The sequence below is a fragment of the Mytilus trossulus genome, chromosome 6 (genome assembly GCF_036588685.1).
Source record: "Mytilus trossulus isolate FHL-02 chromosome 6, PNRI_Mtr1.1.1.hap1, whole genome shotgun sequence".
Taxonomy (NCBI): Eukaryota; Metazoa; Mollusca; class Bivalvia; order Mytilida; family Mytilidae; genus Mytilus; species Mytilus trossulus.
In genome coordinates, this window is record NC_086378.1 from 58,946,355 (window position 1) to 58,962,898 (window position 16,544).

Genomic DNA, 16,544 nt, shown 5'->3' on the forward strand with positions numbered 1-16,544 from the left:
ATTTCAACCTAACTCGACCTGATTTCAACCTAAACACGACCTGAGTTCAACCTAAACACGACCTGATTTCAACGCCAATGGACCCGATTTCAACATGTTATCAACGTCAATACAACGTTGAAACTGCAACGTTGATTCAACGTCAGAATTTCAACGTCATTACAACTTTCAAAACTAACCCAAGTTTCAACGTTGTAACAACGTTGAAGACTGACTTTGGATCAACGTTGATACAACGTTTTGTGCCTGCTGGGAAGCCTTTTATTGCAGACTAGACAGTATGGAGTTTTCCTCAATGATGAAGACCGTATATCATTGCCTATAATTTCTTGCATGATGTCACTTCATTTGAACATGTGGATAGTTGTCTCAATCGTGCTATTTTTATTTAAATATTCTCATTATGGTGTCTAAAAGCTCTTCAGAGCTTATGTTTGTAATTGCTTGCTTATACCGACTCTAAATAAAGCTTTATGTCTTATGTCTTATATGTCTATGTTAATCAATGTTCTTTTTCCTTATTCTTGTATTCTCTGTATGCCCCCCCCCCCCCCAAACCCCAACAACAAACTGCCACCGTCTTGTGCTTGTTCATTTTAATATTGGGACCTGTTACCTGTTACCTTTTGTAAATCCCTTCTCTATCAGGAGAACCTATATGAAACCAAATTTTCAATGATTATAAAATTTACATGTTTTTACAAAAATGAAGAAAATTGATTTTGATTAATTCAAACTTACTAAGTGTATAAACCATAATTAAACTATAGCTCGTCTTATTGGCTCGACCCTGGAATATACAATTCCTTGGGTCGACTTTGGCACTGATAGTTCAATAATTTAAATTTTAACCGGAATGTCCGCTCCAAACCCTACGTGTTTGTACGATGTTATCATTTTAAAATTCCCCCTTTCTATATTTAGAATTTCGTCGAAAGGGCAAGTTCAGGCCGGAGTGCTTCCAAATGATTGTTAATTTAGATAAGTAAGAAACACGACAAGAGGCTGCAACTGCATCATTTAGCTAGAAAAAGAAATTACTTTTTAAGATTATACTATATTAATTCATTTCTTTATCAGGCATGTCAGGTTTATATGCATAATTTTTCATTATTTTATGTTAACTTAAGGTGTGGTACCGTATGATCTAGTCCAAATAATTATGACGTCTGGCAAGGATATTTAAAAAAATTTTGACGACTTCCTGCTCCAGAAATTAGAATAGCCTTGCCAGGTGTCATCATTATTTGGACACGTATGACCGAGTTTTAACAGATTAAGAGTAAATAGACCACTTTCAAGTTCATCCGTCACCGGCAAAAACTCGTCAGTTATGCACGCCTTTATGACGTCATTTACCAGATAGAGGGGGTCGCCTGTATCCCTGCACTATTTACGTTCATCAAGCGTCTTAGTGATCGCCTTTGTGCAGGATAAACTAGAAATAATGGTTGCTCTGTAGGTACTTACTGACAATTCCCTAATGACAGCAGTGTTGATTGTCAATTTTGAGAATTCAATTTGCCGAATAATTCGTACAAAATAGAATTATAGTTTTCCAACCACTCGCTCAACATTGGATGGGAAGTGACGACGCCCCTTAATGCATAAATGACGGTGAAAAAGGAGCGTATAATTGATGAGTTTTTTCCGGTGACAGATGAACTTGAAAGTGGTCTTTTGCATCTCAACCAGTCAGGTTTCTATATAAATTTCTAATGCAATTATTTTGTAACAATTGTTCTTATTGAATGACAGCAAGCATAAAATTCTCTAACTCCTTGTCTATAACTAAGGAAGCCGACGTTTTGAATTTCGGAATATATTGACATGTTATTTCTACAATAATAAACAAAAAACTCACTTGTTGCGCCTAAACAATCTTCTTTTTATCAAATTGACTATTACATTCTAAAGTGGCAAAGAAGCCAGAAAACGCCCAGTATTTATGTTTGACGCTGGATCGAAGCATACAATGTACCTATGACGTCACCTAGTGTAGGGACCAAAGAAGATAACATCTTTTCACGGAATTTTCTTATATGAAGATTTTACACTTAAAATAATGATTGAAATTTAATTATAAACTTGTTTTGCATTAGAATAGAGATAACTGTATTGTATTTGAAGCTTTTCGGATGTCCATCGGTAGTTTTACTGTCGCAAGTACCCGTTTACCTGTCTCCGCTCCCCGTCGCCAGGTAAACTAAATTTGCGACAGTAAAACTACCGATGGACATCCTTAAAGCTTCAAACACAATACAGTTATCTCTTAAATATTCGTCAATTGACGTGCATGTCAATTTAACTCTTAAAAAACGATAAATTTATTTACATAGCATCCATGGGGAGATTCTCTTCCTACAGTGTATATAAAGATTTATAAGAACACACAGGTGTCTGGTTGTGAATGAAAGAGCATGGTCGCAAGAAAATTTTGAGAGGAAGATTCGAGAGAACATTTTAGATTTTATTCGTTGTTGTCTACACTTCAACTCATTCTTTTAGTTCAATACCATTTACACATTGTATAAACACAAAACTCATCCAATAACTATTCCTGAAAACCTGTTCCACAATATTTTGTCCAATCACAGAAAGAATTTTCGAGCATGAGTATTCTGTTGCCATAGTTAAGCGTCCTTATTAAAGTTTAAAGGGCACAAACCGAAACGATACCGACGGTGGAAAATTTCTGAAAAAGAAAATTACCTGAGATTACCTCTGAAAAATCAAGTTCTCCAATCCTTATCTCTGATAGCAAAGGAAATTATTTAAAAACTCATATTGAAACTCTGTACTAACTTTGGTAAAGAAAGTCCCTGTGCCAGACTTTAAAAAAAATAACCAAAAGCAAGGCACTGCATGGTTTTATAAACATGGTAAAGCTTGTAAAGCAGTTTGTTGTTGGATGTTTCATTTTATTTCAAAACAAATACCTGGATATTTCTTTTTAAAGTTTTAGTCAGAATGTCAATTTTTAATTTGGGTTTGCATATATATGCTTTGCAGGCGCGTTTCCAGCCATTTCAAAAGGGAGGGGGAGGGGTGTGGTTCCCAACCCAGAGTAAAGGAGGGGGCGCCAATATATGCTCCTATTCAAATGCATTGATCGGCCAAAAAAAGGGGGGTTTCCAACCCCCGGACCCCCTCCCCTGGATCTGCCACTGCTTTGCTTATATATAAGTTTAAAAAAAATACCAACATATTGTTTACAGACTTCCTATTGAAATACTTGAGTATCATTTTAATACTATTGCTTTTTAAAAATGTTTTTAAAAGACATATTTTAGAGATTAATTTAAATAAAGAATATGAATTCTAATATGCAACCTTTGTATAAAGCCGGGTTTTTACAGAAGATCATCTGTATAAATGGTATAGATCTTTCTTTTAAAGTGCATGTTTCTAAATTTTGTATACGACCGCAAAAATTGAAGACATTTGTTTTTTGCACTATTACTTTAGTCATGTTAGTATAGGTGAATAGAAATCTATGAAATTTAAAAAAAGGTTTCTGACCACAAAAGGAAGGTTGTGATTGATTTTGGGAGTTTTGGTCCTAACAGTTTAGGAATTAGGTGCCAAAAAGGGCCCAAATAAGCATTTTTTTGGTTTTCACACTATACATGTAACTTTAGTTTAAGTAGATAGAAATCTATGACATTTTGACACAAGGTTTATGACCACAAAAGGAAGGTTGGGATTGATTTTAGGAGTTGAGGTCCAAACAGTTTATGAATTAGGGGCCAAAAAGGGGCCCAAATAAGCTTTTTTCTTGGTTTTCCTACCATAACTTTAATATAAGTAGATAGAAATCTATGAAATTTAAACACAAGGTTTATGACCATAAAATGAAGGTTGGGATTAATTTTGGGAATTTGGCCCCAACAGTTTAGGAATAAGCGGCCCAAAGGGTCCAAAATTAAACTTAGCTTGATTTTAACAAAAATTGAAAACTTGGGGTTCTTTGATATGCTGAATCTAAAGATGTTCTTAGATTTTTTGTTATTGTCCCAGTTTTCAAGTTGGTCCAAATCAGGGTCCAAAATTAAACTTTGTTTGATTTCATCAAAAATTGAATAATTGGGGTTTTTTAACTTTTTTAGTTACTTTATTTATATACTATCAATTTATAATAGTCTTTTATAAAGCTTGTTATTTTGTAACAGAGTAGCAAACATTCTTAAATCAATGGTATTTGTTGGTCATGGCTTAGGCAGATTGGTAATGAACAACATCCCTATGCAAAAATCATTCCAATGTTGATTGGGATATTACCATGATTACTAAATCTAATGCCATGTTTTTATATATATATATATATCATTGTATTTTGGAAATGTGCTTTTGTTAGAATTAATTTATTTACAATTCTCCCCTTTTGAAAATATTCAATTAGTATGAAAATAGAAAAGTACAACTATATAAATAAAAAGATATTTGGATATATATACAAAAATAAGACAGCAACCCAATAATACACCAAAATTAAAAGTCCAAAAGAATATATTTTGTACTATAAAATCTTATTGGCTTGAAATATATCATGTATATATACAAAGTGTGCATGTATCAATGTTCATGATAAATGAAAAAACAAGATCATCTTGAACTTTTATGAATATATATGTAATGACCTTTGTTATTCTAATCTAGAAAATCATTGTTCAAGCCTTGGTCACACCTTACCAGATAGCATGAACGGACACCTAACGGATGAAAATAAAAGTTGTCCGTTGACAAAATTGTTATCCCGTTTGTTGTGAGTCCCTCGATGTACTGACCTAATAAATAGGACAAGTAAAGGATACCTAACGGACACACACCAGATGTGCAACGTACTGGACAAAACGGATGTAGAACGGACATCCAACAGACGAGTCACACATAAAACAGACACATAACGGAAGTGTAACGGACAAAACGGATGAACAAGATATACAGAAAAATTAAAAGCGACAATAATAATACATGTAAATCACATAGATATTAAAAATGTTTCTGTGTTACTGGTTTCGGTTTATTCTTCAAAATGCCGCCAAAGGACAGTGTCTGGCCGGAATAAGAGCTGCTTGATTGTGAAGATGTGCCTTTACTCTGAGATTGATTATGAATAATAACAATTTATGAACCTTAAAAAATCTGACATACCAATAATTGGCATTTCTGACACGAAATTTTCAATTGTCATTTATTCATTTCAAATCCGTTTTATCCGTTATACGTCCGGTAGAAGTCTGTTTCTCATCCGTTTAACATCCATTTTATCCTTTACACGTCCGGTAGAAGTCTGTTGATGAATTTATCTTCCAGACCTCCAACGGATGCATAACGGACACGTAACAGATACCATACAAAACAGACGCCTAACAGATGTTCAACGAACATTTTATTGCTTGGACGTCCGTTCAAAGTTTTGAACATGCTAAAAATTTTCCACCGGACAGAACGGACGTCGACGGATAAAACTATGCTTAAGGGCATACAATACAGTTACAGGAGAGGTTATGACATTGCTAACGTAAAATGTTATTTTTCGCGACGTCAAGCTGTGACATATCGGGAAAAGATGCATTTTTCGACTGATTTTTATCCTTCAAACTGATTTAATTTGAAAATGAGTTCATGGACCCCTATTTTTCAAAACAGCAATTGGTTTCATTTTGCAAGGAGATTATGTGACCCAAATTTTATAAAACTGTAAATAGATGATTTTTTTTAAATTTTGATAAACGACATGCAGAAAAAAATTACGCGTATTTTCCTCAACTCATGAACATTTGATAAATATGAGTTATTTCTGATTTAAAAAATAATAAGCATAATTTTTTAGGATACTTATGAAATACAGAATGACAGAAATTACCTATTGTCTAACAAAAAACAATTTGTGTTTATCTTTTATAACAAAAAAGTTATGTCTTTCTTTCGAAAAAGAAATTACGGCCACAAATCTGAATTTTGAACAAATATACAAAATTTCGACCTCATTTTACTCAAAAAGTAGCACATGAAGGTAAATTTTTTATTACATATATGATTTAATCAGGTAAAAATTAGCCTATATGCAAATTTTCACGAACTTGTAAATACAGGATCAAAACTGTATCTTATGCCCTTAACTGACATGCAACCGATATGGATGGACGTCTAACAGATAAGAATGGACGTCTAACAGACATGAACTAATTGAAAAAAAGTTATCTGTTAGTCGTCCCTTCGAGCTATCCAGTAAGGTGTGACCGAGGCTTTAGCAATTGTCTATGATTTTTTTTTTTGGAAATTGAGCAATTGAAACAAGATAGTAAACTTTATAATTTTAGACAACTTTTTTTTATTTTTCAGAACTTGAAAAATTAAGAATGACAGTAAACATATTATGGGTATCTGTTTGGATGGTTTTCATGCTATTTCTGTCAGAAGCTAAAGGTAGGTTTCACAAGTATACTTGTACTATTGTAAACATGTATGATAAAAACACACAGGCACTTGTCTCAGAAAAAAAATTCCTATACTTGTAGATTATCATTGATTATCTCAACGAGATTGGTTTTCTCCCTTGAGCTGGTAGAGCGAAAGTGAGAAAAGCAATCGAGTTGAGATGATCAATGATAATCTGTTTATCACTATTTTACTCAATTTCAATGTCAATTTCATTAGCAACGCACATGGCCTCCTGAGTTTCTAGCGATAATTTTTCCATCTCAAGCGAGAAGCATGATCATGATTATATGAAAATTATCACAAAAAAAGATCAAAGGAAAAATGCACAAAATAGCGATAAACCTGATTACAACACAAGGTATCTAACTAGCATTTTAGAAAAATGTAAGGTGGTGACAAAGTTCCGTTATATGCCGCTTTATAGGCTGTTAACCCCACTAAAACTTGTTATATCGTAAATCTAAATTGATGGTGTATAACATGCCTACATTTGTTGTCGGAATCATCCGTTACGTAATCCTACCAAAGTATGTCAATCGTAATAATTTTGCAAACTGCTGAAGAATTGGCAATACACGTCAGCAGTAAATGATTTATTATAAGAATTGTTCTAAAAAAAACTGTTAGTTATAATAAGGTATATAGGAATTTTTTTTCTGAGACAAGTGCCTGTGTAAAACAGTTGATTTTTATACCCTGTTGAACAAAGTTCATTAGGGTATAAATGTTTTTGACCCATATCAGGCTGCTGTATATTAGATTATCATGATTATCTATGATTGATTATCAATGTATTGAGAGAGAAAAACAATATTTATTTGCACAACCTTGTTAAAAAAGATTTAATGTCTTAAAATTGGTGTACAAACAAATAGAATGATTGACAGATGTTAAGTTTTATCAATTGGGCAGAAATGACAAATGTTGCAAAATGGTTGTCACCATTATTAATTTTCTTTTAGTGGTGATAGAAAGAGGGAGATCAACCAAAGGCTGTTTGAATGACACAAAAATAGTCATGATTTGCAAAATGTATATTCTCAATGATGAGAGAGATTATTAGTTTAACATTTCTCAGAAATGAATATTGCCCAATATTATATCTTGGCATGCTTTATATTTATATACAGTAAGTAAGTAATTAGTTTATTACAGTGTCACAATCTAACATTATACATAATATATTATACATCAGATAAAAACAGCATAAAAATATATTAGATTCCTGCCTTAAAAGACATATGAGACACTTTTACCTCATGCACATTAAATGCATACACAATTTAATACATTTTTCAAAAGTAAAATTTAAAAATACAAAACAATTACTTCGTAGATCAACAATTTTTTACTTAAAAGTACAAAAAGGGTAGAATTGATTTAAAAATCTTTAATAATATCAGAGAGTATTATATGTCTCTGATAATATGCAAATAAATAATAATTAAAAATTTAAGTTCTTTAAAAGTTATAAATTTATCTTTCTCCTCTTAAACATCAAATGCAATGTTTTAGCTAACAAAAATTGAATTTCATCACAGCTCATAATATAATTAAATTTCTCTTCTACACTCAAGATTATAAAAACATAGTTTGATAAAAAGGGTGAATTTAAAAGTTCCTCTCTCAAGTCCGAATAAAAATTACAGTTCATTAAAAAATGTTGTTCAGTTTCAATCGTATTTCCATCACAAAACTGACAAATTCTTTCATTTAAAGGTGTAACTGGCTTGGTGTAACATCCTGTTTCAATGGCGAGTGGCAATGAACCACAACGAAAGTTTGATAAAGTTCTACGATAGTCTCTAAATTTGACGGATTTCACATAACTGCTTGGCTGAAGATTACTTTTATACTGTCTGAACGTCCTAAGTTTATTTCCATTTTCACAGTTTCGATCGTTATGCACATCGCGTAGCCAATTTTCAGCATCCATAGAGTTTAACTTGTCCTTTACAATATTAACTTTTTGTCGGATTGTCATATTTTGAGCGTTTATCAAAGAACTTAAGTCACTTTTTTCAATAAATTTCAGTACACGGGAATTCCACGAGCGCTGTTTTGATTTACCTGATTCATGTATCTTTTTAACTACCGTCTATAGTTATGTATAGTCCGCACCCCTTGTACAAACTACATATTTAAGGAAAAAAAGTGCGGACTATACATGCCCAAATACGGTAGCCTATTTCCATCTAAATTTGTAACTTTAAAATACAGTCTCAAAACTTCGATATTTTGTTTAGTTTTTACTGTAGTCCAACCCATGTCTCCACGTAGACTAAGCTAGGTTTGAAGAGTTCTTAAAAGCACCTAGGTAGTATCGACATGCTTTGTTTTGAACAGTTTCTAATTGTTTGTGTTCTGATATGCCCCAAATACTCGCTCCATAAAATAAAACAGGCTGTACAAGGCTTTCATATAGTTTTCTAAATATGTCATAGTCCATTCCGCCACATGAAATGAACTTTGTATAAAGTGCGGAGAGAGCTCTACTGGCCGACTTTCTTATTTCCCTCACTGTAAATTTCCAATTTAGATGTTCATCAAGCCACAATCCTAAATATCGATATTTACTGCAATAATCAATAGTTGTGTCTCCAAAAAGAAAGTTAAAGTTCGATCGAGGGGATGCGGGACAATGAAAATGTATTATTTTTGTCTTTTCAAAATTTAAACTTAATCTCCATTTTGAACACCAGTTGCTGACTACATTTAACATCATTTGAAGGGATTCTTCATCTGGTGCTAGTAAAACAATGTCGTCAGCGTATAACAGGATAGACAAAATGCACAACTCATTGATCGGGATACCAAGATTCAGATTGTTTATTTCATATACTAGATCGTTTACATACACAGAGAATAATGATGGTGATATTTTGCAGCCTTGTTTTATGCCCATATTAACGCCAAACTTATCGGTCATATGGCCCTTTACTTTAACAGCATAGCGAACATCTACATATAGCGACTGTAGTCCTTTTAGAAACTTTCCATTTATGCCTATTGACATCAGTTTAAACCACATCATCTCTCTATTTACAGAATCAAAGGCTTTTTTGGCATCGATGAAACAAGCAAACGTTGATAGTCTTTCGATTTTTCTATTAGTTATAATACTTGTTAGAGAGTATAAATGTTCAATGCAACCACGATCTTTTCTAAAGCCGTTTTGTTCATCGGCTAAGATGTTATTTTCTTCTAACCAGGATGATAAACGTGTGTTAAGAATATCTGCATATATCTTACAGGGAATTGACATCAGAGCTATCCCTCGATAACCTAAAGGATCACGATAATCTTTGTCTGGTTTTAATATTGGATTAATGAGTATGTTGTTCCATGTCGCAGGCACAACTCCATTGTCAAATGCAAACTTTATGATCTTGAATAGAATATTCACACACGAGTTGTTACGAAGAAATTCGGCACATATTTGGTTGAGCCCGCCGGCTTTATTAAGTTTTGCTCGATAAACAGCCTTCTCAACGTCATCATACGAAATATCATTATTTAAGATTTCTGAATCCTTTCCTGAAATGGAGTTTCAATAACAATTCAAAATTGGATGTTTTTTCATTTTGATAATCATGACAATGATCGATTCATTGTGACTTTGTTCTAAATGAGATTTAAAGTAAGACTAAGTTTTGAATTAATATCCAATTCTTGCTTTTGAAGTGATAAATTATGAGCTGATTATTGAATAGGTTTAGCAATTTTATGTGTGTACTCTTCCATGTCTAACTTATTTCATGTAATTTATTTTGAACACTGAATTTTAAGCTCTCTGACATCAACATTTCTTGTCAACTTTTAATCAAAGGCTCAAATCAGTAAGGTCTTGGAAGAGTGTAGACTACATGAAACTGTTTTATCGCATGTTTTCTCCTTTGAAATAAAAATTGATTGACTAAACATTGTTAGTGATTTCATGCAGGGCTCACAGTACTTCAGAATCATAGGGAGAAGGAACTTCTCTTTTTGAAACTTGGAGAAGTGCTTTTTTTAAGACCGCCAAAGAAATTTTGGATTGTGTAATGGTTTGATGTTGTGGTCTGCATCGTCTGCGTCGACATCGTCCGAAGACACATTGGTTTACGGACAATAACTTTAGTTTCAGTTAAAAGATTTTTATGATTTTTTTTCAAAAGGTTCATGCAATACCTTAAAAGGAAGCCTAGGATGAATTTTGCGGATGATTGCCCAACCGTTTAGGAATTAGGGGCTCAAAAGGGGCCAAAAACAAGCATTTTTCTAGTTTCAGGATAATAATTTGTGTATAGATATTTCTATTGCTCTGAAATTGTACCACAATGTTAAATACCACAAGTAGAAGGTTGGGATTCTTTTTATGGGTTATGGGGCAAATAATTTAGGAATTAAGAGCCAAAAAAGGGGCCCAAAACCAACATTGTTTTTAGTTTCCAGACATGACTAGTGTGTAAGGGTATGGATCTCTATGAAATTGTACCACAATGTTTCATATAACAAAGGGAAGAATGGGGTTGAGTTTGGTGTTAATTGCCCCAAACATGTAGGAATTAGGGGCCAAAAAGGGTAAAAAAGAAGCATTTTTCTAGTTAGAAACAATAACTTTTGTTTAAGTGTATTGGATCTTGCTGAAATTGTACTATAAGGTTCCATACTACAAAGGAAAGGCTGGAATTGAGTTTTGGTGTTAAAGCTCAAAAGAGGGGTTTCAATAAGTTTGGGGGGGGGGATTTTTTGTTTACAATTTTTAAGGGATGCATATATTTTTTTTTCTTCAAATTTAAAATTTTTGAAAAGTTTTAAAGATGAAATCTTCAATTTCACACTGACAGTAACGAGCAAAAGATTTGCAAGATTTTTTACCACATTTATTTTGTGTCAGAAACCTTTATTATCGTAAAAAATTGACCACATTCCAAAATCAGACAGTATCAAGCTTGTGTCAATGTTGTGTCCATACTTGCCCAACTGTTCAAGGTTTCGACCTCTGCAGTCGTATAAAGCTGCGCCCTGCGTAGCATCTGGTTATCACAGCGCTAACAATCTTTTGTTTTTTACAAATAAATAGAGCCATATGCATTTTATTTTTTCATGATTCGATCCTGTCTAATTTCTTATTTTTTAAAGAGTTAATTAAGTTTTGTAGATTTGTGTATTATATTCCCTTTGGACAGATTAAATATGCGCAACATTAATTGGGAAAGGGATTAATATAAGAAAGTTGCAATTACTCTGTTCCCCATTCACTTTATACCAATATGTTTAAACTAATTAATTTGGAACATTAAAATGCTGTTCTTTTATAATTTCAGTTACATGGAACGTTACATGGAACGTAGTGAAACAAATAGCATATGGTGAAGATTTAGAATTGTTTTGTATGTCTGACGAATATAACATGTCATCTACAAAGAGTAAAAGATGGTATAGAGGACCTGAACAGAAGTTGCTTACATTGAATGGTGGGTCAATGAATAACAAAAAGTACAATGCCTCTATCGAAAGTAAAGGATTCAAGTTAATTATCAAAAACTGCACAGAAAACGATGTGAATGTAACATATCAGTGTGAATATGGGTTTACAAAGTCTGAGAAATTACTTCTACTGGCTGAAGATGTTTTTAAAAAAGGTTTGTACTAATTAGATTATTCTTTGGTGTAAACATCAACAAATTTAGATTGGAAGGACATTCAGCAATAAGCTTCAAGTTTTAAAGTTTTTATACTCCCATCAAAATTTTGACGGGACATATTATGGTATACAAATGTCCTGCCTCTGTCCTTCTGTCTGTCTGTCACACCGTTTCTAAAAAGTGATTTTTTATTATTGCTTAAAATACACACCTCTTAGTTATATTAATCTTAAGATCTGCATTCTTTTTGGTGATGATTCAATTCATTTTTGAGTAATTGAGTATTTTGTAAAAAAGGGGGATTTTATTTTTACATGTCATGCTGTATCTCAAAAACAATTTATGATTATTGCTTGAAACTTTACACACTGCTTTGTTATATTTATCTCACGATCTGTAAACTTTTGGTTTTGATTCAAAATTTTATTTTAGTGATATTTATTTTTTTGTAAACAAAGAGGGGAGTTACACTTGTCCCGCAGTATCTCAAAAACAATATATGGTTATTGCTTAAAACTTTCTCAGAAACTATTTATGATTATTGCATAAAACTTCCACACAAGACAATGGGCGTATCATGTGCTCATGGTGCAGCTGTTTAATTTATTTTTCTGCATGCAAGACCTGAAACAGGGTATGGAAACACATCCAATGGAACATAAATTAACACAATATAGCATAATAGGTTGATTTAAAGAACAAGTTAATATATATACATATACAGCTGACTATGCAGTATAGACTGGCTATGTGGTATGGGCTTTATTCATTGTTGAAGGCCATACAGTGACCTATAGTTGTTAATTTCTGTGTCATTTTGGTCTCTTGTGGAGAGTTGTATCATTGGCAATCATACAACATTTTCTTTTTTATATATATAATAGGCATTTCTAAATATATGCAAGACAGACATATATTATATAAACATAAACATAATATTTATTTAACCAAAGAAAGTATGATTTTACAAAATTTTGAAGCTGGGAAAATAACATTGTTATTGTATGAGTAAAATAAAGCATTTGAGTATCTCTGATGAGTCTTGTGTAGACGAAACACGTGTCTGGCATATTAAATTATAAGCCTGTTGCCATATGGCATGCATGGTATTGTTTTTTCTCATTGTTGAAGGTATTATTGTTGCCTATAATTGCCTACATCCATTACATTTAAACTTTTGTGGATAGTTGTCTCATTTTCAATCAAACCACATTTATCTCCCTATTTTTATATTGGAACAAATAAAGAAATTCTTCACTTAAATGACTTAATGAGTTACAGTCACTAATATCACAAATTCTATCATCTCTTGCTTTTCCCCAAATTCAGAATATACTCATCATTTTGACCTTATCAGCAGTGTGCAAAAATTAAAAAAAATATAAAAGACAAACAACAGCCATCAGAACACTATTATATAATTTAAGAATAAGTACAAAAAATATACTAAAATCTCAGGTGCTCCATACAGGTATGCAGATCCTGTTCCACCTGTTATGTTTCTCAAGGTAGGTTGATGGTCAATATACAAGAAATCTATGCAGTATTGTTGGTGACAACTTTCCTTGTTGTCCCTCCTGATATACAATGACATAAAATGTACATAGTATTACATATTTTCTTTACTTTCAATAACCATGATAACTTATACATCAATCCCTCATAGAAATATTTAAATCCTCATCTTTTTCCTTTTCCTCTTCTTCAAGTTTCTGGTTATATATAGAACCATATCATGCATATGATAGGATTTGTTTATACATGTGAGTTCATTGCATTTGTTTTTGTTTTCAGATTTCCATAAAAATAAAGAGGAGCTTCAAGAAATTGATAGTAAAACTGCTGTAATGTAAGATTCTTATATTTAAGGCTATCTGTTTAATAGTATTTTATTTAAGTAAATGAAAAAAGACTTCTTCATATAAATCTAATGGTGACATTGAATCTTTTGAATATTTGATTATGTGTAAAAGAATACTTGTGAAAGATACAAGTCTTAAAATACGGTACACCATAATAAAATTAACGGTACCAATTTTCTTGCACCAGATGTGCATTTCGACAATACATGTCTCTTCAGCAATGTTCAGTGATGCTCGTGGCCTAAATATTTGAAATCCAAAGCTTATATAAAAGATGAAGAGCAATAATCCAAAAGGTCCAAAAAGTATAACCAAATCCGTGAAAGGAATCAGAGCTTTGCATGAGGGAGATACATTCCTTAATTTATGATAATTTCGAATATTTTGTAACAGCAAATTTTAATAACACAAAAAAATCCGTATTTTCATGCCAGTACCGAAGTACTGGCTACTGGGCTGGTGATACCCTTGGGGACTAATAGTCCACCAGCAGAGGCATCGACCCAGTGGTAGTAATAAAATTAACGGTACCAATTTTCTTGCACTAGATGCGCATTTCGACAATACATGTCTCTTCAGTGATAAACTTCTCACAGTGCAAGTTACTGTAAACCAACTTATTTTCGCGGATACTTTATTTCGCGTTTTACGCTTTCTTGACCACTTCACAGCTATTTAATTTCGCTTTTATCTGATTTACTTGATAAAGTTTATCAGTCAAGGGTCTAACTTAAATAAGTTATTAGAGAAAAATAACATACATGTTGTTATTGTGAGCTGAAATATAAAAAAACTGTAATAACATATGTATGTTACATGTTTCAAAGGGAAAATATACAACCTTTATTTTGTTAATTTTTTCTCAAGTTCTATTGATATTATAATTTTCTTTATGTATAATAATCTTTGCAAATATATAACAGCTCATAGCTTACCAATCATGCATAGTACACCTATGTTATTACAGAAAATACATTCCTGCAATAACCAATGGGTGTTATTGCAGCTTCTCTATATCTCTTTAAAGGCTTTGCTCTGACTTGCATAAGAATGTATTTCAATTCATTGTAAGAAATGATGATCAGAGCTTGTAATGAGGCACTGTGCAAGATTCCAAGTGTCTCATTTACTCTGATATAGTAAATTACATGCTTGTAATAACATAAGCCTTGTTATTACAGCTTAATTTCCCTTAAAAGCCTTGTCTCATTGATTTACCATGGTTAATCATAATTGTATTTATGGAATTAGAAAATTAGTTATCAAGGTAATTTATTAAGCTACTGCGCAAAAGTTTCTAAGATTTCCCAAGTGCCCATTAAAGATAAACATTTTTGGTATATTTCACTGATAACCAACATATGTTATTACAGATTCAGGAAAAAAGAGAAGACAACTCATGAAAGTGTCTGTAATAACAACATGCATGTTATTTTTCCCTGATAACTTATTTAAGTTAGACCCTTGACTGTTTATTAAGGAAAGATCAAAGATTGACATATTCTCGACGATTTATATTCGCATTTTTTTTATACTCGCGAAAGTCGCGAAAATAATCGCTAGCGAAAATAAGTTGGTTTACAGTATATTCTTACCAAAGTTCATATATATCTATACTTCTAAAGGAAGAGACCATTTTCATTGAGCTGCAACTCCTCTGAAACCAAACAAAAAAAAACAAAAAAAAGTCAGAAATATTTGTGATATGAGGTATGAACGTAGTTTTTTGTACTGCATGTGTCCACACTCCTTGTTTCAACATTTGCTCAATTGTACTGCAATTTCGCGGCAGCTAAAAAAATCTGCTGAAAAAAATAATTCAGAAGGAAACATTGTGTCATATATATTTGTTTATCATAAAATTGAGAATGGAAATGGGGAATGTGTCAAAGAGACAACAGCCCGACCATAGAAAAAACAACAGCTGAAGGTCACTAACAGGTCTTCAATGTAGCGAGAAATTCCCGCACCTGGAGGCGTCCTTCAGCTGGCCCCTAAACAAATATATACTAGTTCAGTGATAATGAGCGCCATACTAATTTCCAAATTGTATACAAGAAACTAAAATTAAAAACATACAAGACTAACAAAGGCCAGAGGCTCCTGACTTGAAATGCGGCGGGGTTAAACATGTTTATGAGATCTCAACCCTCTCCCTATACCTCTTGCCAATGTAGAAAAGTAAATGCATTACAATATGCACATTTAAAATTCAATTCAAGAGAAATCCGAGTCTGATGTCAGAAGATGTAAGCAAAGAAAATAAACAAAATGATAATAATACATTAATAGCAACAGACTACTAGCACTGACTGACATGCCAGCTCCAGACTTCAATTTAACTGATTGAAAGATTATGATTTTATCATATGAATATCAGGCACTATCCTTCCCGTTAGCGGTTTAGTATCATACCATCATAACATATATGAGAAGAACATAACCCATGCCATGCCAACAACTGGTTTTTGAATAAATGTGTTTAGTTCCGATGCAAAGACCCTATAAGTGAATCAATATTAACGCCAACATTAATATTTTTTGTTGTTTGAATAAGATGCAATTTATTAAACCCTGCCACAATATGATATACACAGAACTTCAC

General features: G+C 32.5%; 1 protein-coding gene across 2 annotated transcripts in view; it reads left to right on the plus strand.

Moving 5' to 3' along the window:
• The first annotated feature begins 932 nt into the window (after positions 1-932).
• Positions 933-16,544, plus strand: part of LOC134721600 (uncharacterized) — a 40,283-nt gene continuing 24,671 nt past the window's right edge. For both annotated transcript variants that reach the window (XM_063584703.1, XM_063584704.1), the window contains exons 1-4: positions 933-985; positions 6,349-6,432; positions 11,757-12,074; positions 13,872-13,926. In XM_063584703.1, the coding sequence (XP_063440773.1) occupies positions 6,366-6,432; positions 11,757-12,074; positions 13,872-13,926 (440 nt within the window). In that variant the 5' untranslated portion in view covers positions 933-985; positions 6,349-6,365. The remainder of the gene's footprint in view (positions 986-6,348; positions 6,433-11,756; positions 12,075-13,871; positions 13,927-16,544) is intronic.